The 22,784-nt window shown below is 43.6% G+C and overlaps 1 protein-coding gene across 2 annotated transcripts in view; it reads right to left on the bottom strand.

Moving 5' to 3' along the window:
- Mettl24 (methyltransferase like 24) overlaps positions 1 to 21,687 on the bottom strand; it is a 125,071-nt gene extending 103,384 nt beyond the window's left edge. The window contains exon 1 of one of the 2 annotated variants that reach the window (XM_041654650.1): positions 21,302 to 21,687. In XM_041654650.1, coding sequence (XP_041510584.1) covers positions 21,302 to 21,607 — 306 coding nt within the window. In that variant the 5' untranslated portion in view covers positions 21,608 to 21,687. The remainder of the gene's footprint in view (positions 1 to 21,301) is intronic. The other variant, XM_041654651.1, reaches the window with a different exon arrangement.
- Between the last annotated feature and the right edge of the window lie 1,097 nt (positions 21,688 to 22,784).

Here is a 22,784-nt window from a genome sequence, read left to right as displayed (position 1 = left end):
ATTTCATAGCACTAAGTGCCCACATAAAGAAAGTGAAGAAAGTCACATCTGTTAAGATGACTTAACAGCACATCTGAAATTTCTAGAACAAAAAGAAACAGATGCACCCAGGAGAAGTAGAAGACAGGAAATAATCAAATTGAGGGCTGAATCAACAAAATAGAAACAACAAAAACAATACAAAGACTCATTGAGACAAAGAGCTAGTTCTTTGAGAAAATCAAAAATATAGACAAACCCTTAGACAAACTAACCAAAAGGCAGAGACAGGACATCCAAATTAACAAAATCAGAAATGAAAAGGGGGATGTAACAACAGACAATGAGGAAATTCAGAGAATCATTAGATCATACTACTAAAACCTGTATGCCACAAAATTGGAAAAAGATATCATATACCAAAATTAAATCAAGACCAGGTTAGCAATTTAAATAGACCTATAAACAGCAAGGAAATAGAAGCTGTCATAAAAAACTCCCAACCAAAAAAAAAAAAAGCCCAGGGCTGGATGGTTTTAGTGTGAATTCTACCAGAGCTTTCAAGAAAAGCTAATACCTATACTCCTCAAAGTGTTCCACATAATAGAAACAGAAGGGACACTGGCAAACTGTTTTGATGAGGCTGCAATTACCCTGATACCAAAGCCACACAAAGACTCAATCAAGAAAGAGAATTACAGACTAATCTCACTCATGAACATGGATGCAAAAATACTCAATAAAATACTGGCAAACGGAATCCAAGAACACATAAAAAAATCATCCACTATGGTCAAGTTAGCTTCATTCCAGAGATGCAGAAATGGTTCAGCATATGAAAATCTATCAATGTAATCCATCATATGAATAAACTGACAGAAAAAAATCATATGATCATCTCATTAGATGCTGAAAAAGCATTTGATAAAATCCAACATCCCTTCATGATAAAGGTGTTGAAGAGATCAGGGATACAAGGTATATATCTAAATATAATAAAAGCTATTTACAGCAAGCCGACAGCAAACATCAAATTAAATGGGGAGAAACTCAAAGTGATTCAACTAAAACCAGGAACAAGACAAGGTTATCCACTCTCTCCATATCCATTCAACATAGTTCTTTAAGTTCTTGCTGGGGCAATGAGACAACAAAAGGAAATCAAGGAGATTCACATTGGAAAGGAAGAAGTCAAACTTTCGTTATTTGCAAATGATATGATAGTATATATAAGTTACCCCAGAAATCTACCAGGGAACTCCTACAGCTGATAAATACCTTCAGTGATGTGGAAGGATACAAGATCAACTCAAAAAATCAGTAGCCTTCTTATATACTAATGATAAAGAAGCTGAGAAAGAAATCAGAGAAGCATCACCTTTCACAATAGCCACAAATAGCATTAACTATCTAGAGGTAACATGAACCAAAGAAGTTGAATACTAATTCAACAAGAACTTTAAGTCTTTGAAGAAAAAAATTAAAGAAGATACCAGAAAATGGAAAGCTCTCCCATGCTCTTGCATAGGTAGGATCAACACAATAAAAAATGGCATACCTACCAAAAGCAATCTATAAATTCAATGCAATCCTCATCAAAATCCCAACACAATTCTTCACAGACATTGAAAGAACAATAGTCAACTTCATATGGAAAAAAATACCCAGAATAGCCAAAACAATCCTGTACAATAAAGAAACTTTCAGAGGCATCACCATCCCTGACATCAAGTACTATTTCAGAGCTACAGTAATAAAAACAGTTTGTTACTGGCATAAAATTAGAGAAGTTGACCAATAGAATTTAATCAAAGACCCAGATATTAATCCACACACCTATGAACAACTGATTTTTGACAAAGAAGCTAAAATTATACAATGGCAAAAAGAAAGCATCTTCAGCAAATGGTGCTGGCATAACTGATGTCAACATGTAGAAGAATGAAAATAGATTCATATCTATCCCCATGCACAAAACTCAAGTCCAAATGGATTAAAGAGCTCAATATAAATCCGAGAACACTGAATCTGATAGAAGAGAAAGTGGGAAGTAGTCTTCAACGCATGGATACAGGAGACCACTTCCTAAATATAACCCCAGTAGCACAGACACTGAGAGCAACAGTGAATAAATGAGACCTCCTGAAACTGAGAAACTTCTGTGAAGCAAAGGACACAGTCAATATGACAAAAAGGCAGCCTACTGAATGGGAAAAGGTCTTTACCAACCCCACATCAGACAAAGAACTGGTCTTGAAAATATAAAGAACTCAAGAAATTAGATATCAAAATTCTAAATAAGCCAATTTAAAAAATGGGGAACAGAGCTAAACAGAGAATTCTCAATGGAAGAATTTCAAATGGCCAAAAGACACTTAAGGAAATGTTCAACATCCATAGCCATCATGGAAATGCAAATCAAAACAACTCTGAAATACCGTCTTACACCTGTCAGAATGACCAAAATCAAAAACACCAATGATAGCTTATGCTGGAGAAGATATGAAGTAATGGGAACCCATTGCTGGAGGGAATGCAAACTTGTAAAGCCACTTTGGAAATCTGTATGGCAGTTTCTCAGAAAATCCGAAATCAATCTACTTCAGGATCCAGCAAAACCACTCTTGGGCATATACCCAAAAGATGTTCAATCTAACTACAAAGACATTTGTTCAACTATGTTCATAGCAGCATTATTTGTAATAACCAGAACATGGAAACACCTGAAGAATGGATAAAGAAAATATGGCACATTTACATATTAGAGTACTAGTCAAAGGTTAGAAAAAAAAACTAACACCTTGAATTTTGCATTCAAATGGATGGAATACCATCCTGAGTGAGGAAACCCATACTCAAAAAGATGAATATGGTGTGTACTCATTCATAAATGGATACTAGCCATAAATAAAGGATATTGGGCCTATAGTTCATAATCCTAGAGAAGCTAAGTAATAAGGTGAACTCTAAGAAAAACATTTATAGATCCACTAGGAAAATTGAAGTAGACAAGATCACCTGAGTATAGGGATGGGGGGAGAAAGGAGAATGGAAGGGGAAGAAGAGGGGAGAAGGGGAGGGGCTAGGAGAACTTGAGGGAACAGGATAGCAAAGATGGAGGAAGGACAGAGCTGAGAGCAAGGAAAGAGATATCTTGATTGAGGGAGCCATTATGGGGCTAGCAAGAAACCTGGATCTAGAGAAATTCCAAGGAATCCACAAAGATGACCCCAGCTAAGACCCTAAGCAATAGAAGAGAGGGTGCCCAAATTGGTCTTGCCCTGTAGTCAGACTGATGAATATTTTAAATGTCACCATAGAACCTACATCCAGCAGCTGACAGAAACAGAGGCAGAGACCTGCATTGGAGCACTGGACTGAGCTCCCAAAGTCCAGTTGAAGAGTGAGAGGAATGAGAATATGAGCAAAGAGGTCAACACCATGATGGATACACCAATGAAATAATCTACCTGAGCTAGTGGGAGTTCACCAACACCAGCCGGACTGGGAAGGCACAAGCATAGGACCAAACTAGTCCCTCTGAATGTGGGTGACAGTTACATGGCTGAAGCAGACTGAGGGGCCACCGGCAGTGGCACCAGGATTTATTTCTACTCTGTGTACTGGCTTTTTGGAAACCTGTTCTCTCTGGAGGGATACTTTGCTCAGTAGGAAGGGCCTTGGACCTTCCCAAAGCAATAGGGGTCGGATATGTGGAGGGAATGGGAGGAGGAGAGGGAGTGGAAACTTGGATTTGTATGTATAATGAGAAAAGGATAATTTGTTTTCTTTTAAAAAAAATTTAAAAAGTCAGGAACAAACACTTCATGAGCCAAGAGCAAAATTAAGGATATTACTTAGGTGCTTATTAGACAAGATAAAAGAACCATTTTACATTTCTAGTGAAGAATGCAAGCCATAACAGCAATTAGACACTGTTTTTAGTAAAGCAGACATACTAATGAAAAAACTAGAACTTTTATTATTTATTTTGTCTCAAGGGTATTCAGGATTGATGTTTCTAACATTAAAATGTCTGCAAATGTCTGCCTGTAGAAGTAATTCCAAGCTCACAGACCACACAAGGACAGGTACAGGGAGGATGTGGCTCCCAGCCTGTTCTTGCAGTCTGAAGCAAGTAAATGCTGGTTGCTTTGTGCCAAAATCTGCAGTGTTTCACCCTGTCTTGAAAATGAGTGACCTCAAAGGGAATGCAGAGCAGCACTGAACAGATTCAGGTGGTTTCAAACCCAATGGCTAGTGCCAGGAGCAATAAAGAAAAGCATTTTTGCAGCCAGTATTACTGAGTGCCTACTATGTGCTAATACGATCACAGTCAGTTTGTAGATCTGTGAGCAAGTCAGAAGAGCCCTCTAAATTTATGGGGGTGAAACTACAAACAAGAATGAGAGAGAGACAGAGACAGAGAGAGACATAAAGACAGAGACAACAGACACACAGAGAAAAACAGAGACAGAGAGAGAGGCAAGGCAGAGAGAGATAGACAGAAACAGACAGAGACAGACAGACACCCAGAGAGAAACGGAGACACACAGAGAGAGGCAAGGCAGAGAGAGAGAGACAGAGACAGAGACAGAGACAGAGAGATACAGAGACACACAGAGAGAGCGTGGTGGTGTTATAGAGACAATAAATGTACTAAGAGTGGGAGCTGGGCTCACCCTGAGTAAAGCAAGGGATACAATGTGCTCTTCTTCACATAATCATCGGTCCAGGTTTCATCAGATGTGTCATATTTTTTCCCAAATAAATAGGGGTGAACTAGATTCTCATTTATTTTGATCTGCCTGCCCGGCATATTAGTAGAACGGACCACCTTTAGCTATGTGTGCATTATTTCTGTCGTTTCGTTCTTTTGTACTTTGGGGATTTTTTTGTGATAAAGAAATCTTTCTGGCAGAGTTGGGCGTTACTTGCCCTGAGTGAGCCCTCTGTCCCTGAGCTGCCTCCGCAGGCATTTCTTCCAGTGATAACCCCTGCCAAACCCTTGCTTGTTTTTCATTTCTCCCCTTTCTTCCTCTTGGTGGATAGCTGACTTTGCATGACTGCATCCAAGTACCGGGCTGAAGCAATTGAAGGATTGATGTCCCTGCTGCTCCTTGTTTCAAAGGTGTCAATCTAAAGAGGATGTGGCTGGGCTACATAATTCCCATCATGGTACCAGAATGTAGGGAAAAGGAGCAGATGGGAAGAGACCAAGGCAAAACAGAGGCCCCTAGGGCCCGCAGTGATCTAGTTCCTCTAACTAGCATTGGCTTCCTTGTGTGCAGAATGAGGACCATTCCTACTGAGCACAACGGACTCTTCCCAGTTCATTTAAAGTATGTGCTGCTTGAAGGAATTGTATTCCCCACAATGCCAGGCAGAAAGTTCATGTGTTCGTGTTGTTTGATAGACTAGACTGAGCTTATCTTTAAAAGGCATATAAAGTACTGAGTATAATAATATTCACTCAGCTTGGCTAAAATATGGACGATTCAGCCAGAAAAACAATCTATCAATTAACTCTTTAACCTGAGTGCTCCAGTCGACCTCCCTTGAACTAAGGGAGTAGTAGAATGCTTATATAGCAGCTAATTGACTTATAAATACTTTTGAGGAAAAATTACATTGCCAAAACTTAGAATCACATTACAACACTACTACAAACCAAAATTATTCAATAGCACTTTGTTGTAAGTTTTTAAAAAAACTTATGCTTAGTTTTGAGGAAACAAAATTACAGCAAACACTGGGCCTCAGTAGCCACACCTGAAACTTTCTGCCAGCGCAGAGCAGTGACTATTTCAGAAGTGTGTCCCTGTGCCCTGCAGGATGCCTGCTGGTGTTTCTGCCTCCGTGCTCTCATTTCATCCTCGCAGAAGCCCTGTGAGGTATGCACTGCTGCGGGATATTCCTTTACACTGTGTGAAGATGTGTCACTGTGATTGACTTAATAAAGAGCCAACTGACCAATAGCCAGGCAGGAAGAGGTTAGGTGGGACTTCTGGGGACAGGGAGGACCCAGAGAGGAAGAAATGAAGAGTTTCCAGCTGGATGCAGAGGAAGCAGGACATGCAGGAGGACATGCAGGGCAAGCAGGACATGCAGCAGGACATGCAGCAGGACATGCAGCAGGACAAGCAGCAGGACAAGCAGCAGGGCAAGCAGCAGGACATGCAGCAGGACATGCAGCAGGACAAGCAGCAGGACATGCAGCAGGACAAGCAGCAGGACAAGCAGCAGGACATGCAGCAGGACATGCAGGTAAAAGCCACAAGCTACAACACAGCACGTAGATGACTAGAAATGGGTTCATTTAAGTCCTAAGAGTTAGTCAGAAACAAGCCGAGGCTAAGACCCAGTTTTCATAATTAGTAAGTCTCCATGTTGTTTCTTTTTTGAGCTGGAATACCAAAAAAAAAAAAAAACTAACTACAATATACTAGTAATCTTCTTTTACAAAGAAAGGAAGCAGGGGCTGCAGAGATGGCTCAGTAGTTAAAGAGTGTTCACTGCTCCTGCAGGGGACCCAAACTTCTCCTTCAGTTCCCAGCACCCACATTTGGGCAGCTCACTGATGTGGGATTCCCCTATGCATGCTGTGAATATGTTTTGTTACCACTGGGCCTATGACAGGGCTGAATAGAGTAAGGCAAAAATTCCAAGCAGAGATGGAGGAGAGAAGTAGGCAGAATTGAGGAGATGCCATGTAGCTGCCAAAGGAGAAAGACACCTGCCCCAGAACCTTACTGATAAACCATTAGCCTTGTGGTAAAATACAAAGTAATAGGAATGGGCTGATTTAAGACCCAAGAGTTACTTAATAAGAAGCTTGAGCTAATAGGTCAATCAGTGTTTTAATTAATATAGTTTTGTGTGATTGTTTTGAGTCTGGGCAGCTGGGAAGCAAACAAGCAGCCTCTGCCAACAAAATAGCACCAACGTGAGGCAACTATGTTCACATAAAACCTGAGAGAGCTTAAAAAGGAATTCTAGACACAAAAGAACAGGGTTTAGCACAGCTTCTTGGTAGCCATATTTTTTTTCAGATGGGCTCTATTTGCTGGAGGCAAGCAGGGTTGCCACATCTCCTTTAAGAGAAGCCTTCCTGACCCAGCATTGGCAGCAAAGCTGCACAGCTTCTTTAGGGTAGGGATTCCTAGCTAGTGCTAGTTGCATGAACAGCTCTGGCTCTTTCGAGAAGCCCAGCACTTAAATGGGGTCTGTGAGCAGCCTGTTACAAACTTCTTAATAGACCCCCTATGACCCTGGAGTTGGGGCAGTATACATAACTCTCAGAGGGAGTGAACATTCCTCAGCCATGTTGGACTGGGCAGAGTCAGTAGGCAGGGATGCAGAGTTGGTCCTAGTCAGGCCAGCTTTGCATTTTTACAAAAGCACTCCTGGTCAGAAAATAATTGTAGATATCCATGCAATAAAGACAAATTCAGATTAAAAAGGCCTCTGAGTGGGTCACAGTGTTAGAGAAATGTACATAGGCTTGAGAAAGAGAGAGAGAGAGAGAGAGAGAGAGAGAGAGAGGAAAAGAGTATAGATGGTTATAACATAAAAGAGTACAGTCAGAGATTAAAGGAGTAAAGATAATAAAATAAACATTAAACTTATAGAAAAACTAATAGAGTAAGAATAATAGGCCACATAAAGATTAAATGTACACAGAGAGTCTTATTATGCACATTATTGTGTTTTCTGTAAATTTTTTGACTGTGAATGAGCTAAGTACAGAGAGACATTTCATTGTAGGGGCTGCTAAGCTAAACAAACATCAATGTTTTAAAGGTCTCTTGACTTAAATTTGGGTCTAAGGATGTATTGTTTTAGAAAAGAGGTTCTGCTTTTTTTTCCACAGAGAATAAGAACCTGTGGATTCCTTCTAGACTAATATAGTTTATGGACCAAGATCCTACAAAAGGTCTCCATAACCCCACCAAAATACTTTGCCCAACAAAAAGCAGGAAGCAGTTTGAGAGATCCGTGCCTAAATTCCTAAATATCGTCTGTAAATGTTTGTTTACATTTAGAGGGGGATATGATATAGAGATGAATACTTTGCATTTATATGGATTTTGATCTATATATATATATATATATATATATATATTTTTTTTTTTTTTGGTTTTTTGAGACAGGGTTTCTCTGTGGCTTTGGAGCCTGTCCTGGCACTAGCTCTTGTAGACCAGGCTGGTCTCGAACTCACAGAGATCCGCCTGCCTCTGCCTCCCGAGTGCTGGGATTAAAGGCGTGCGCCACCACCGCCCGGCAAATCTTTTTTTTGTTGTTGTTGTTGTTTTGTTTTGTTTTGTTTTTTTCGAGACAGGGTTTCTCTGTGGCTTTGGAGCCTGTCCTGGAACTAGCTCTGTAGACCATGCTGGTCTCGAACTCACAGAGATCCGCCTGCCTCTGCCTCCCGAGTGCTGGGATTAAAGGCGTGCGCCACCACCGCCCGGCTGATCTATATATTTTTAAACACACTGTAAACTGTTTAGAGGTTTTCTTCATCTTTGAGTCTATCTCTACTATATATCTCTTTTTCTGACTGCATGAATCTTTAATTTGCTAAGCAATGGGACTAGGATTAAAGACATGACTTTAACAGCTGGATCCATTCCATTTCTTAGCTTTCTGAGCATCTAGCCTCATGGTGGAAGTACTGGTTGGAGCCATGTTTATTGCCAAAACTCTATGGAGTGTCAAGGTTCCTGTCACTGCCAAGAAGCATGCTGTCAGCTATTTATAAACACCATTTATATATTTGGTGTTGGGACCTCTTAAAAGAGCTGCAAAGATTTTGCAGCTAAAGCTGAGTCAGGAAGCTTCTCTTAAATGAGGTGCGTTTGCCTCTAGCAAACAGAGCCACCCGAGAAAATGCTGCTACCAAGAAGCCATGCTTAACCATGTCCTTTTGTGTCTAGAATTCCTTCTCTGTAGTGATGAGGCAGCAGGCTGCTTCCCGCCACCTGGCCAGCGGCTAGCTTTACTCAAAATAATTACATGGAAACTGTATTCTTTTAAACACTGCTTGGCTCATTAGCTCTAGCCTCTTACTGGCTAATTCTCACATCTTGATTAACCAATTTCTAACAATCTGTGTAGCACCACAAGCTGGTGGCTTATCGGGAAGGATCTTAACTTGCATCCATCTTGGAGAGGAGAGCTATAGCGTCTACCTCACTTCCCTTCTTCCCAGCATTCTGTTTGGTCTACTCTGCCTATCTAAATTCTGCCCTAACAGGCCAAGCAGTTTTCTTTATTAACCAACGAGAGTAACACATAGACAGATGACCCTCCTCCATCACTTCTCAAACTCTCCCAGGTTTTATGTGGATGCAGTTGTCCACACTGTCACCATTTGTTGACAGAGGTTTCTGTCCCACCCAGTCCCAGAGCAATTCATCTCAAAGACACACACAGAGGTCTTACATTAATTATAACTAATTCTTACATCTTAAATTAGCCCGTAATTCTTGTCTGTGTTAACCGCATGGCTTGGTACCTTTGTCAGTGAGGGATTCTCATCTTGCTTCTCTGCGGTTGGATGATGACTGCAAACTGAGTCTTTCCTCTTCCCAGAATTCTTCTGTTCTCATTGCCCTGCCTCTACTTCCTGCCTGGTCATTTCACCTATACTTCCTGCCTAGCTACTGGCCAATCAGCATTTTATTAAAACAATGCAAGTGACAGAGTACAAGACCATTGTCCCACAGCACATGGTAAAATACAAAATAATAGGAATGGGTTAATTTAAGATGTAAGAGTTAGTTAATAAGAAGCCTGAGCTAATAGGCCAAGCAGTGTTTTAATTAAAAAAGTTTTTGTGTGATTATTTTGGGTCTAGGCAACCGGGAAATGGACAAGTAGCCTCTGCCAACAACTTGCAGTCACAGTGGTTTGTAACTCCAGAGGGTCCATTGTCCCTGGCCTTGGAAGGCACCTGCACTTGTGTGCACACACCGACAGTTAGACATGCACACCCATACATAATTAAAAATACTAAATTTCAACTTTTTTTTTAAAAAAAAAAGAAACTGAAATTCAGAAAACATACATCTCTTGTTCAATGTATGTATTTGTGTTTCCACACATTCAACATGTATGGTAGCAGAATTCAACCTTCTGATTTCAAGCATAAAAATAGGATCTTTAGGCCTAACATATACAGGTCTCTGGGTTAGACTTCAAACACAGAAGTCCAGAGAATCCATAAGTCCATCTCCCAGGCAAGCTACGTTTATCAGAGTATTTGTATGACATTTGAATAAATCTATGCCGCAGGAATCCTGGGATCTCGTGTATTCTTCTTCTTCTTCCATATGTCACTCTCAAGAGAGCTGACAGAGAGACCACTTCTAGAACCTCATCACTCTGAGCTCTGAGTGGCCATGCATTTTACTAAGCAGGATGTTTAAGTGATTCTCTGTTCTACACTCAGAGTAGATGAGAAATGAACTAAATTGCTTGCTGTCATATTGTGCATACAAGCTTCAAATATGGCCACTGACCTGTGCCCATATTCTAGAACTCCACTGGGAAGTCATTCCCTTAATTCCAAGTAAAAATGAGAAAATGATCACTGTGATGTTGGTTTTAGACATGACATTTGACTCTACAGGCCTTCCACTCTTTTATATTCATGGCTTTTTATTTTATAGATTCAGTGTGTGTGTGTGTCTGTGTGTCTGTGCGTCTGTTTGTGTCTATCTGTCTGTGTGTTTGTATGTGTGTGTCAGTCTGTGTGTCTGTCTGTGTGTGTTTATGTGTGTGTGTGTGTATGCGTGTGTGTTTATCTGTGTGCCTGTCTCTATGTATATGTCTGTCTGTGTGCCTGTCTCTATGTATATGTCAGTCTGTGTGTCTGTCTTCGTGTGCTTATGTGTGTCTGTGTCTGTGTCTGTGTGTGACTATGAGCACATGCATGCTAATACTCTTGGAAGTCATAAGAAAGAATCAGATTCCCCTGGAGCCAGAGCTACAGACAGTTGTGAGCTGCCTGCCATGGGTGCTGGGAAGCAAACTCCAGTCCTCTAGAAGAGCAGCAAGCACTCATCACTGCTGAGCCATCCCTTCACTCCTTTGCTTTCACGGCGATTTTAATAATTGGCTTCGTCCATAGGCCCTGAGCAGAGTGAGCATAGCAATGTCAACATGAATCACTGTGTCTAACAGATTCCAGGACTGGCTCCAGCACAGTTCCTAAGTTACACAGTGAGTCTGTTTGTATTGAAGAGTGCTACTAAATATAGACGGCTGCTTCATTTCAGATCTCAGCCCCTGGAAACCAATAATTGTGCTTCCTTCAGTACTGTCAAACAACCAATCAGCCAGCAGCTTAAAACAGAGACACAAAACATGCCTAGACTGTGTCCACATAGACATGCATGATTGAGAGTTACATTCTGTGACGACATTGTCCTGTTCATCAAACATTCCAGCTGTCTTCTGCTATATGGTAAGATGGTACTGCTAGCCTTGGGTGACTCTGGACATGGTTTTGTGTGCAAGAGAAAGATATGTCACTTCCAGGCTGGGTTCCTTTCAACATATTTATGTGTATATTTGTATGCCTTCATATGATGTTTCTATGTATGTATGCCTGCATATGTTTCTGTGTATGTATGTATGCATGCCTGCATATGTTTTTATGTATGTATGTATGTATGTATGTATGCCTGCATATGTTTGTGTGCACTGTGTGCATGCAAGACTTCAGGGAAGCCAAAGAGGGCATCAGAACCCCGAGAACTGAAGTCACTAGTAATTGTGAACTGCCTTGAGACTGCTGGGAACTGAACCCAGGTCCTCAAAGAGCACTTGGTTATTAACTGCTGAGACATCTTTCCAGGCCCCAGGCTGGGCTTTCGATGATGCCAGGCAAGACTCACTAGAGCCCCCATCCCTCTATCAGGTGAATGGAGAGATGGTGGCCGCACTTTCAGCCTGGAGTCCAGAGGAAGGGACAATTACAGTACAGGGCAGCACAGCACATACCCATCCAACCCACAAGGGCTATGTGGCCCCTCTGGAAATGAACTTGCAATAGTGTGAGCCCTGAGCCTGGGGTGTTGTTTGTGGCAGCCACATGCACTTGAACCCTCCTCCCTGCTACCGCAGGCAAATGGTGCTATGAAACACGGTTTGGTGTCTCTGGAGATGAGCCGCAGATCTGCGTAATTGATTATCTGAAACTAAATGTCATCATCTTGTCAGGGAGAAATCCCTCCACACATAGTTCACTCCGCCCATTATGTTTCAAGCCCTGAATTCAACAGACCCAGGCAAAACTGAAAAGGGAAAGTTATAGTTCTAACCCTCCAAAGAGCCAGCTCTAATTTACTGTCCTGTCAAGGTTCTTCGTCGTAAACAACAGAAACCACTCTAGCTAGTTAAGCAGAAAGGGAATTGATTAAAGATTTATTGGCTTACAGCTATCCAAGGGTGGGAGCACCACTTCAGACATACTAGTGTAGATTGCACACTAGGTGTAGAGATGCAGTCGACACTAGGGTATCATGGTGCAGTCCACACTAGGACAGACTGAGTAGAGGAGCCCCGCACCTCCCACATCTCCGTCACCAGATTCATGTCTGCAGAGCTACTCTGTAATCCTCACGTCATCTGTAAGTTACCATTCAAACTCCCTCACAGTTATGTGTGAGAGGTGACACTGGGGTCCCGTAAAGGAATATCAGATGCAAAGGGAAACATTTTCTTAGAAAACTAGATAGTTCTGCAAACACAGGATGAGGAGGAGGAAAAGATACAACCAAAACAAAGGTTGGTACCCACCACGTCTGTGGTAGGGGTCATCTGGATGGCAGGGGTATTCAGGCTTGCTTTAGCTCCTGCTTGGTTTTCCAGAGCCCTCCTGGGTTCTGTAGCTCTTCTTTGTCTTCTCAGACCATTCCAAACAGTCTCTGGTTTTACTAGTTTCAACTGGGCCTGTCACTCACAATCCCAGAGTCCTAACTGATGCAGAAGCAGCATAACACTAAGGAATCCTACAGTAGCCAGTGGAAACGGAGGCTGTAAAGATGCAGACCAGATGTGCTGAGCAATAATTTGGATGTTTTTTGAAAAGTAACTGCATTAACAACAGCAACAACAGAAAACAATATCATAAGACTCTAGTTTTGGTCTGAGAACCTGAACTGAGGTAATGAGCCAACTATTGCTATTTACTTTTCTACCACAAATCCTCACGAGTAACTTTTTGCAAAAAGAAAAAAAAATAAAGGGAAGGAGAAAATGAGAGGTGGGGGATAGAAGAACGAATGGAACACAACATATGAATCTTGTGTGTTTTTCAACCCATTGGCTGAAAAATCTTGTGCACCAGATGCCAGCTTTCTGCCGAATACTACCTGGAAATAGGATAATAGTGGACAGGGGCTGGGGAGATGGTTCCGTGGGTAAAATGCTTGCTATTCAAGCATGAGAACCCGAGTTCATATCCCCACACTCATGCAGAAAGCTGAGCATCACATACCATAATTCCAGCCTAGGGAGCCAGAGACAGAAGGATCCCTGAAGCTTTATGTCCAGGCAGTCTAGCCAATGGATGAACATCAAGTTTAGTAAGAGACCCTGTCTCAAAACTGTGGTGGGAGACCAGGGACAGTGAGGTTGCTCAATAGTTAAGAACACTAACTGCTCTTCTAGAGGACCCAGGTTCAACTTCCAGCACCCACAACCTAGCAGTTCACAACTGTCTGTTACCCCAGTTCCAGGGGATCCGATGCCTTTGGCTTCCTCAGGCACCCAGTCTGCAAGTGATGCATATATCCATGCAGGCAAAACACTCATACACAGAAAATAAAAATAAATAAATCTTTATTTTTCAAAAAGGCAAAGCAATAGAGGAAGACATAAGACATCAACTTCTGGTTTCCATATAGGGACACACAACACATACACACTAAAGAATACCATTAACAGGTAAATAATTAAACAATGAAGATAGCTAGAGACATTCATAGCTATATAAACTCTCAGGACATATATAGAGGACAATGTCTGGGTTCAGTAAAAACAAAATCCCTACAATCTCTTTCTAGGTCCCAGGTTCAAGATTTCCAAAATGGGTCAATTGGAATAATATAAAATATGAGAAACAAATAGCCTAAGGGAAAGCTGCAAAAATGATACTGAGTCGTTAGGGAGGAGCAAGGGCTCAGCTGTTTAGGGCAACTTACTCTAAGCTTGGCTTTCAGGACAGGAGAGAACCTTGTGCTTAGAGCAAGTGCTCAGAATGGCCTGATTCTAAGTGGACATCTGGGAGCTAGCCCCAGAGTGGAGCAAGGGGAGCCTTCTGGTGGCCCTTCAGAAAGACAGACAATAGGCTCTGAAAACTGGGGTCTGCTGAACAGCCCCCTCCTCCAAAATGAGGTGACTGAACTCTTCTTCCAACCCAGTGAGAAATCTCCAGCATTTCCTTACTTCTCTTTTGTTTCCCGTCCTGTTTTATTTTAAGTTAGGCCAAAAAAAAAAAAACAAAAACAAAAAAAAAAAACAAACAAACAAAAAAAAAATAAAACTGGAGGGTAGTGTTATAAAACCCAAACAGTGCTACACTGGTTAAATATATTTTCTTATGAACATCCTCCCCAATATCCACTTCTGGCCCTGGATGATTCAATAATTCATCTATATCCATTCATTTTCTTAGGGCAAAATAACAACAGAGACAAGTTAACACAAGAAGCATTCATTCACTCTGGCTATGGTTTCAAAGAGTACCATCCACTGTTGATACCATCTGTCATGGGTATCATCCATCACAGACACCATCCATCATCATAGGTACCACCCATCATGAGTACCATCATTCTTGGGTATCATCCTTCGTGGGTACCACCCAATGTGATGAGGAAAGCACAGAGGACGGGATGGAGGAGTTTATGGTGACAGGATCATGAATTTGGACTCCTCACATCTCTGAAGATCAGGAACAGGAAACAGAGAGGAAGGAATGCTAGCTACCATAGTCTTGGGCATTTGAACTCTTGGTCCCCAGTTGGTGGTGCTCTTTGGGGACATTAAGGAGACAAGGCCTGGCTGAAGGAATTTTATTTCTGAGGCAGGCTTTGAGTGTAAGAAGCCTCACTTACCTGCACTTTGTTCTCCCTGTTCGGTGCTTACCATAATGGAGGTGGGCTCCCAGCATTCTACTCCGGCCACCGAGTCTGCTGCGTTCTCCTCCCCTCTAAGATGGACTCGAACCCTCCAGGACCATAAGCTCAAATAAAATCTTTCTTCTGCAAGTTGTCTTGGCTGTGGTGTTTTAATCACAGCAACAGAAAGGTAACTAGGGTACTTGATTTGTCTGTCTTTCTTAGTTCCCAGCCCATGGAACAGTGCCCCCCACATTCAGAGTGGGTCTTCCCACCTCAGAAAATCCTGTGTCAATATGGGTCAGTATTACAGCTATGCCTCCTCCATAACTCGAAATCCAGTCCAGTTTACTTTGAAGGTCAACCATCATCACGACATCTTTCTTAATAATGACAGTGCAAAGGGACCTTTTCCTTTGTTGTAGATGGTATGGATATGCCGTACTGTCACGGAGCTAAGAAGTATTAACTTTTCTTGTCACTTTTTAGGAAAAACACCTGCTCATTTTGCAAGCATTTGGCTCAAGGTTGTGACTTCAAATGCTTTCTGAGGTTATAAAGATAAAAAGAATAGAGAGGATGCTAAGTGGGCTCCCACGGGGTACCCCATCTAAAGAAGTTTACATTAGGACATAAGTGGGGCTCAGTGCTGGAGCCCACTGGATAACTCACCTAAAACATTTACACGAGGGTATAGGTGGGGCTCAGTAATAGAGCACTTGCCTATAATGTATGAGTTCTGAGTTCAGTTCCCACTACCAGAAAAAAAAAAGCTGTGATTCAAAATCATTGGCTAGATTTACCTTCTGAGTAACTAACAGCCTCGCTTGCTATTAGTTTAAATTACATATGCCCCTAGATTGCAAGGCTTCTAAAATTCAATTTTCCTTCAATCACTTGAGTAGGATAAAAATGCTTGTTGAAGAGCAAATTTCCCCATCCTCCTTTTCCAGAAACCTCCACAGGACACTGAGGGGTCCACTGTGACATATCTAGAGGACCCAGGTGCTGTTTGAAAAAGATGCTTATCACTGCTGGCAGATTGCTATGCTGAGACTTGTCTGATGGTAAATGAAGCAGGCTCCTGTGACTTCCCCTGTATAGCAGAACAAAGAGTCCAACTTCTCAGAAACAGGCCTGTAAGGCTATCATTGCACAGATGGAAAAACTCAAGGGCCCTCCACCCTTGACAGTCTCCCGTTTAACTATGAGGCCCTGATTCTCTTCACAGACTGAAAAAGGAAATCCAATTCTATTTGAGAAAACTGGCAGGTCATTTTTCTCCTTAGAGAAAATGGACCGCACAAATTATACCCAAAAACCTAATATCTCCACCACTGGCTGTTGAGAAACAATAGAGGCTCCATCAGCAGCCCTCAGCCCACAGAACACTCTCCAAGAAACTAACTGCAGGATTTGGGTGGAAGCAGAGCCCTGGTCCCCACTGAAGGCACATCAAAACTGTAATAAAACCCTGCTTTTTGGAATGAAACTAAGCAACTGCTATTTCACACCCACATTCTGCTGGAACCCATTCAAATCCTCTCCGCCAACCTTGTTTCAAATGAAAATGTTCAGCTTCCTGGGTAGTGGGAGAGGGCTGATTCATGCTGCTCCCTGTACATCAGAAGTATGGGTACATATGCAAAACCAAAAGGGCTGGATATGACTGCTGAGTTCGAAGATTGTCACCATCAAAAGAGTTGGTGCTTACCCCCCATCTGTCATCTGTCCTCATCTCCCAGGGCTTGAGGATTGGAAGTCCTGATGAGCAAGAGGACGTCAAATTTAGAGCTAGTTCTATACAGCGTGGTAAAGGGAATACAAGAAGAGGGAGCGATTACAGGAGAAACATGCCTTCTCTTAGTGCCACAGGCAACTCAACCCACCCGTCAAGGAATCTGAGGACAATAAGGCTCTTTAGGTGAATGCGTAAACAGGGGAGAACCTACACACACTTCCCCATCTTCTTGCTGACAGCTACAGAATTAGAAAACTAAGATGACAAGAAATAAGCCCACATTTGCCATATGGTTTTTCAGAAGAGGAAACAGTACCCCCCCACACACACACGCACACTCCTCCAAAGGATCTGTAACTCATCAGCCAAGACGGCAGCACATTGCTGGGTTCCGTAGCCCAGTGACTCAGAAGTCACTTTGCTTGCCAGAATATTAAATGTCAAGTGACATCGCTCTGAAAAGACATTTCTCCTGGAAGCCTGGTCCTGAGTGAAGTTCTCCTGAACAAGCAAGGCTTAGATGTTAAAAAGCTGCTTCCTTGTAGATGGGCTGCCAACCTCTAAGGGGTCCCATATACACCCAAGAGTACATAAGAAGCCTACATCACAGAAACCACATATAATCCTCTGTAAATAAATTTCCCCGAGAACTTCACCCACGAGAATCATAAGAAAGCAACAACAGAATCCAGAAACACGCAGGAAACAGAAAGCAGAGAAAGGGGCGTCAGAGATGTTTTGATAAAGGCGCACTGTGCAAAGTTGAGAGGTTGCGAGCACTGATGAGATGCTCGGAGTCTGTAACTCACAGAAATAGGCAGGTTCCAAGATTGCCACAATCAAAAGGGGCGGTGCTTACCCACCCCTCTTATCCATCCTCACCTCCCATTGCTCTAAGGCTGGAACTCCTGGTGTGCAAGAGGACATCTATATGGTTCTACAGTCTGGTAAAGGGGGTATAGGAAGAGGGAGCAAATTACAGGAAGACTATGCCATCTCCCTGTGTCTCTGTCTGTCTGTCTCTCTCGATTGTTTCCTTTAAAGGTAGCATAAGCTCTGATTAAGGTGACAATATAATTGCTGAATGTTTACATCTCTTGCTCCTGCAAAGAAAGCTTGGTGGCAAGAAACACTCTGCAACACTGTGAGCATTCCATGCAGGCTCTCACCACCCAGAAAGCTGCCCACAGAACAGAATGTGCTCTCCTTTAACTAACATGGAAGTTGCCCAGAGCCAAACTGTTAATTGGTATTCTCAAGCAATTAAATTAAAATAGTAAAAATAAAACATAAAAGTTCAACAGGTAACTTCCAAACTCAATTTTAGTTTATCAATGGTGCATTCACCTTGAATTATACTGTGTCTTGTAATGCTCAAAAGGAATAAGGTTTATCCCCAAAGGGGTGTAAGATGGTGAACTCTGTTACCAGAAGTGATGTGGGACGCCCCTCTGTATGCTGTGAATATGTTTTATTATCATTGGTTAATAAAGAAGCTTCTTTGGCCTATGGCAGGGAAGAATATAGCAAAGCGGGAAAGTCAAACTGAATACAAAGAAAAAGAACAAAAAGAGTTTGAGAGATGCCAATAGCTGTCAGAGAAGCAAGATGTGAAGTAACAAGCCATGAGCCTTGTGGTAAAATATAGAACAATAGAAATGGATCAATTTAAGTTTTAAGAGCTAGTTAATAATAAGCCTGAGCTAATAGACCAACAGTTTGTAATTAATATTAAGCCTCTGAGTGGTTATTCAGGAACTGGCAGGTGGGAGAGAAACCTCTAGTTACACAGAAGTCAGAAAACAAATAATTGGCCTTTCCAGTTTTGAGGACAATTTTAACTCAGCTGTAAAAGACTAGCAAAGTGAAATAATCCATAATCCTGCCTAGGAAGCAGGCAAGATGAGATATATATTCTTAAAATAAGTAAATGACCATGGAGACGATAATTTAAGGACAATGATTCCATAGGAGGCTAAGAACTTAATATGTACAACAGTGATAAGTCTACTTCTTATATCATTTAACCAATGACATTTATTTAGAATCACCCTTGAGAAACAAGATGTAACGGTATTCATTTTTCATATGTTAGTGTCTCTGGAGTTTCCCAGTGTCACTGTGGGTAATTAAATCCCTCCCACTTGAGAACACTTCCACCTGAGATGGATTCTCAGGTCTTGACATGAACACAGCAACTCAGTCTCACAGAAGGCATCGCTGTTGTCACTGCAGACTGCGGAGAGATCAGCATGGAAATAGCAGTAGATTCTAGATGAACCTTGACCTGAATGGTCATGGATAGAAATGACCCTTGACCTGAATGTTTGTAGTAGGAAAGAGCAGAAGATTGGCAAAATGGGCCACACAGAACGGGACTCGGGGTATGGCAAAGGAATGCAAGCAAGTTATGATCGTTCACAACTGAGAAAGAGCTAAGGCTGAAGACTTGGGACAACCTAGAGAAAATAAAGGCTGTTATATTGTGTTTATATTATGCTAGACACTATGCTAACATTTTCTTTTTGATTTAGTTATAATGACTGAACACCGGCGCTCAGACCCCTATCCCGTGAGCCACACTCACCCCCAGCTGACCTCACACAATCTTATAGCTGTAGTACCACTTGCATGCAATGATCCCAAATGACTAATTCAGCCTGGACACTGCCTCCAGTGTTTGACTATCTATTTGACACTTCCAACTGACTATCTAAAGGATATTTGAAGCTGTCTGGAGTCGGGACCTCCTTTCTATAGTCCACCAAAGGCAAACGGAATCCACTTGCCTCTCCATGTGCCTTCCAAACACAGCCAATGTCCTCCTCTTCTTGCCACCCCCACATCTACTTCCCACCTCCATTTCCAGAACGGGTCTCTGCTCCAGCCTCCTATAGGGCACAGAGGTGAACCCCATTACACACACACACACACACACACACACACACACACACACACACAGTGACCTGAGTCTATGCATTCCAAACCTTGACGCTGTAAAACAGGCTCTAGTCACCAACAACTATGGAGACAAAACCTTGGGACTCCTTGAACAACAGACAACCGGCATGGAGAAAGGTTCCGAAAGGGAAAGGAGTATCAAAGACAGGGTGTTTCAGGACATTCGCAGAGGGACAAAGGAAGCCAGGCTCTTCAAAAACATCGTCCCAGCTCCAAATGCCCCCTTTGTTCTTTTTCTGATCTTCCTTCACAGGTTCAAGGCCTGCATCATATAGAACTCCTTTGCTGGGCCCCCAACCACTTAGAATTCAGTTTGTGCTCACAACATTTGACCCCACATCTAGTGGAAGTCCCTGACAAGAGTTGTGAATGCTTAACGCGGCATCACAGGAACTGCATGGGCAGCGTGAGAAGGGAGTGGATCTTTTAGGGTAAGCCTCGCTAAGTAAGTCTTTCTAGGAGGCACATTCTAGAGACAGAAAACAGATCTGTGCTTCTCCCAGAAGATAACAGGGTAGCCTATTGAGTAACTACAGCCGTGTGGGAAGACGAAGGGCAAGGCACGTAGAGGAAGTGGGGGAAGGAAAGCCCTGAAAAAATGGGGAGGGTATTAGAATTGGAGAGGGGGCAGCAGAACCAAGGGGGAGGTAGGAGTAGATTGGTAGAAGTGGGGGCGGGACAGATGTCATCAAGAAAAAGAAATGACTCTAGCCAGCACATTCAGCATTGCTTCAGAGGATGCGGCCGGAAGCAGGAGTGATGGGCGATGGGCGTAAGCGTCTGGCAAGCTCCAGCATTCAGTTCCCAGTCTTTCCACTCTTAAGTACCACGTAAATGATGAGCTCCCAAAAGAAGGTGGGAAGTTCAGGCTTCAACAATCAGAGCTTAAAACTGACCTACTCGATGAAGCGTGAGGCAGGAAGTTAGCGAGGCAAGGAAGAGAGAGCCTAGCCAGCGATGCAAGACAAACCTAGGTTTGACCCTGGAGAGTCTAATTATTTTTCCACTAAGTGGTGCTGGGGCCTTGTCTTCTCACCCTGTGCCAGTCCCAACCCCTGGGTAGGGACTGGTGGGAACGCAGCTGGAGGGCAGATCCTCACCATCACCTAGACCTGGTGGAAGGGCCATTCACAGAATCCACTCATCCGATTTGTCCAGGCCTGGGTGGGAAAACACAAGGGTATCCATGCTTCCTTTGCTTTCCCTTACTGCTACGCAGCACCCCCTCCCTCACTGGGATGGGTATGGTTGCTGGGTGCTCTGTTCCTGGAAGGAGGCCTGCCAAACTGGGCGCTTAGCAGTGGTTGGGTGTGGATGGACTCTGCTCAATTCCACTTCAGTCAATGGGGCCATTGAACAGACTAAAAAGGAAGTGGAAGAGTCTCTAGGGCCCAGTGGGGAGGTCCACCGGCCTGCGCCAAAGGCTCCCCAGCGCCGTCAGGGTGCCAGCTCAACACCAAAGTCCAGGTCTGCACCGTTTGCAACTGACCTTCCTGCGGGAAAGCCCGCTTGGGGCGCAACAGCTCAGCTCAGGCGTTGTGCTCCCGCCACTCCGGGGCAGTGCTCGGCGCCCGCTGCGCACGTAGGTCACCTGCCTCCTTCTGGTGCCGCGCGGAGGGTCGGGTGCTGGCAGCAGGTGCGACCGGGGCAGCTCCGGGGGAACACGGAGACCCGGGAGTCCGGAACCCGCCCGGTGCAACTCCATGCAGAGCCGCAGGCCCAGCAGCAGGGCAGCACCGAGCAGCCACCGGGGCACGACTCCGCAGCCGCGCCCGGGAGGCCTGGCTGTGGCCATGACGAGGACCCCGGCCTCAGGCTGCAATCTGGGTCCCACCCTCAGCTCCGGGACGCCAGCACAGAAGCGTCCCCACTGGCCCCGGGCTGCCAACTGTGGCAACTCCCCAGCGGGCCGGGTGTCGGCCCGCCTTCCACTCTGTCACAGAGGAGGCCCGGGCCGTAACCTTATCCTGCCCAGCAGGAAGAGCGACGGGCGGAGGGCTAGGCACGCACCCTGCAGAGAGACAGCAAGGACACATTCCTGAGGTGCTGGGCTCTGGTTTCATTTGCTAGTGTTACTATTAGACACAGAGGAGGGGGAAAAGGTGAGCTGCCAGGTTTTGCAGCAAAGAAAAAGTTCTATCAAGCGGTTTGGTGCCATTAAGCTTGATATAAAAATAAAGCATACTTATGCTCGGGTCTACAACTTCTCTCCCTCAAGGAAGGAGGGGGGAGAGAGAGAGAGAGAGAGAGAGAGAGAGAGAGAGAGAGAGAGAGAGAGAGAATAGCACTGCAGAAGAATCAAATTAGAATTATTCCGTTTCTAAAATCTGCCCGAAGCCAATCCGTGCTTTCTCTGTGTGTTATGAAATGTGTGGGGGAGAAGGGAAGGGGAAAGCCAGCTGAGACATCTGACAGCCGGGGAAGAGGGAACAGAAGTTACCGTGGCATGATGCAAATCAAATTAATTTAGCTACACACACACACACACACACACACACACACACACACACACTTCCCCGCTGCCTGGCAGAAAGGCAGAAGGACAAATTTGTCTCTGGGCAAAAATGCTCCCCAGCTGGTACTGCCATCATCACCTTGACCTCAATGCTCACAGTTAGAAGCCCGGGGTTGATGTTCCACTTTCAGTTGTTAGGGTTCTTTTCCTCCACCTGTGTGGGGGTGAGTTTGATTTCTAGACTTACATTTGGGTTCTTTTGGGTCCTTTGCTTTTCTAAACTATGGTCAGGTACACACACACGCACACACACACATGCACATATATAGTTCCCATGTTGCTCTGCAGACCGTCTCTGTTGTCTGTTCTCTCCCCCAGCCTGCAACATAGAAAACAGAGACCTAGTATGAAGTCTGCTCCCACCCCTGCCCCATTTGAATTTTGGGATTTTTCCATAGGGCGCTCTGCTCTCTGAAATGCCCATCCATTTTTAGCTGAAGATTTAATTTATTCTTTG

Source organism: Microtus oregoni, unplaced genomic scaffold, assembly GCF_018167655.1.
Source record: "Microtus oregoni isolate MIOR12 unplaced genomic scaffold, Mior012 000006F_ref0000085, whole genome shotgun sequence".
NCBI lineage: Eukaryota > Metazoa > Chordata > Mammalia > Rodentia > Cricetidae > Microtus > Microtus oregoni.
The sequence above is the reverse complement of the archived record's forward strand: the minus strand, read 5'-3'. Positions and strand labels throughout refer to the sequence as shown.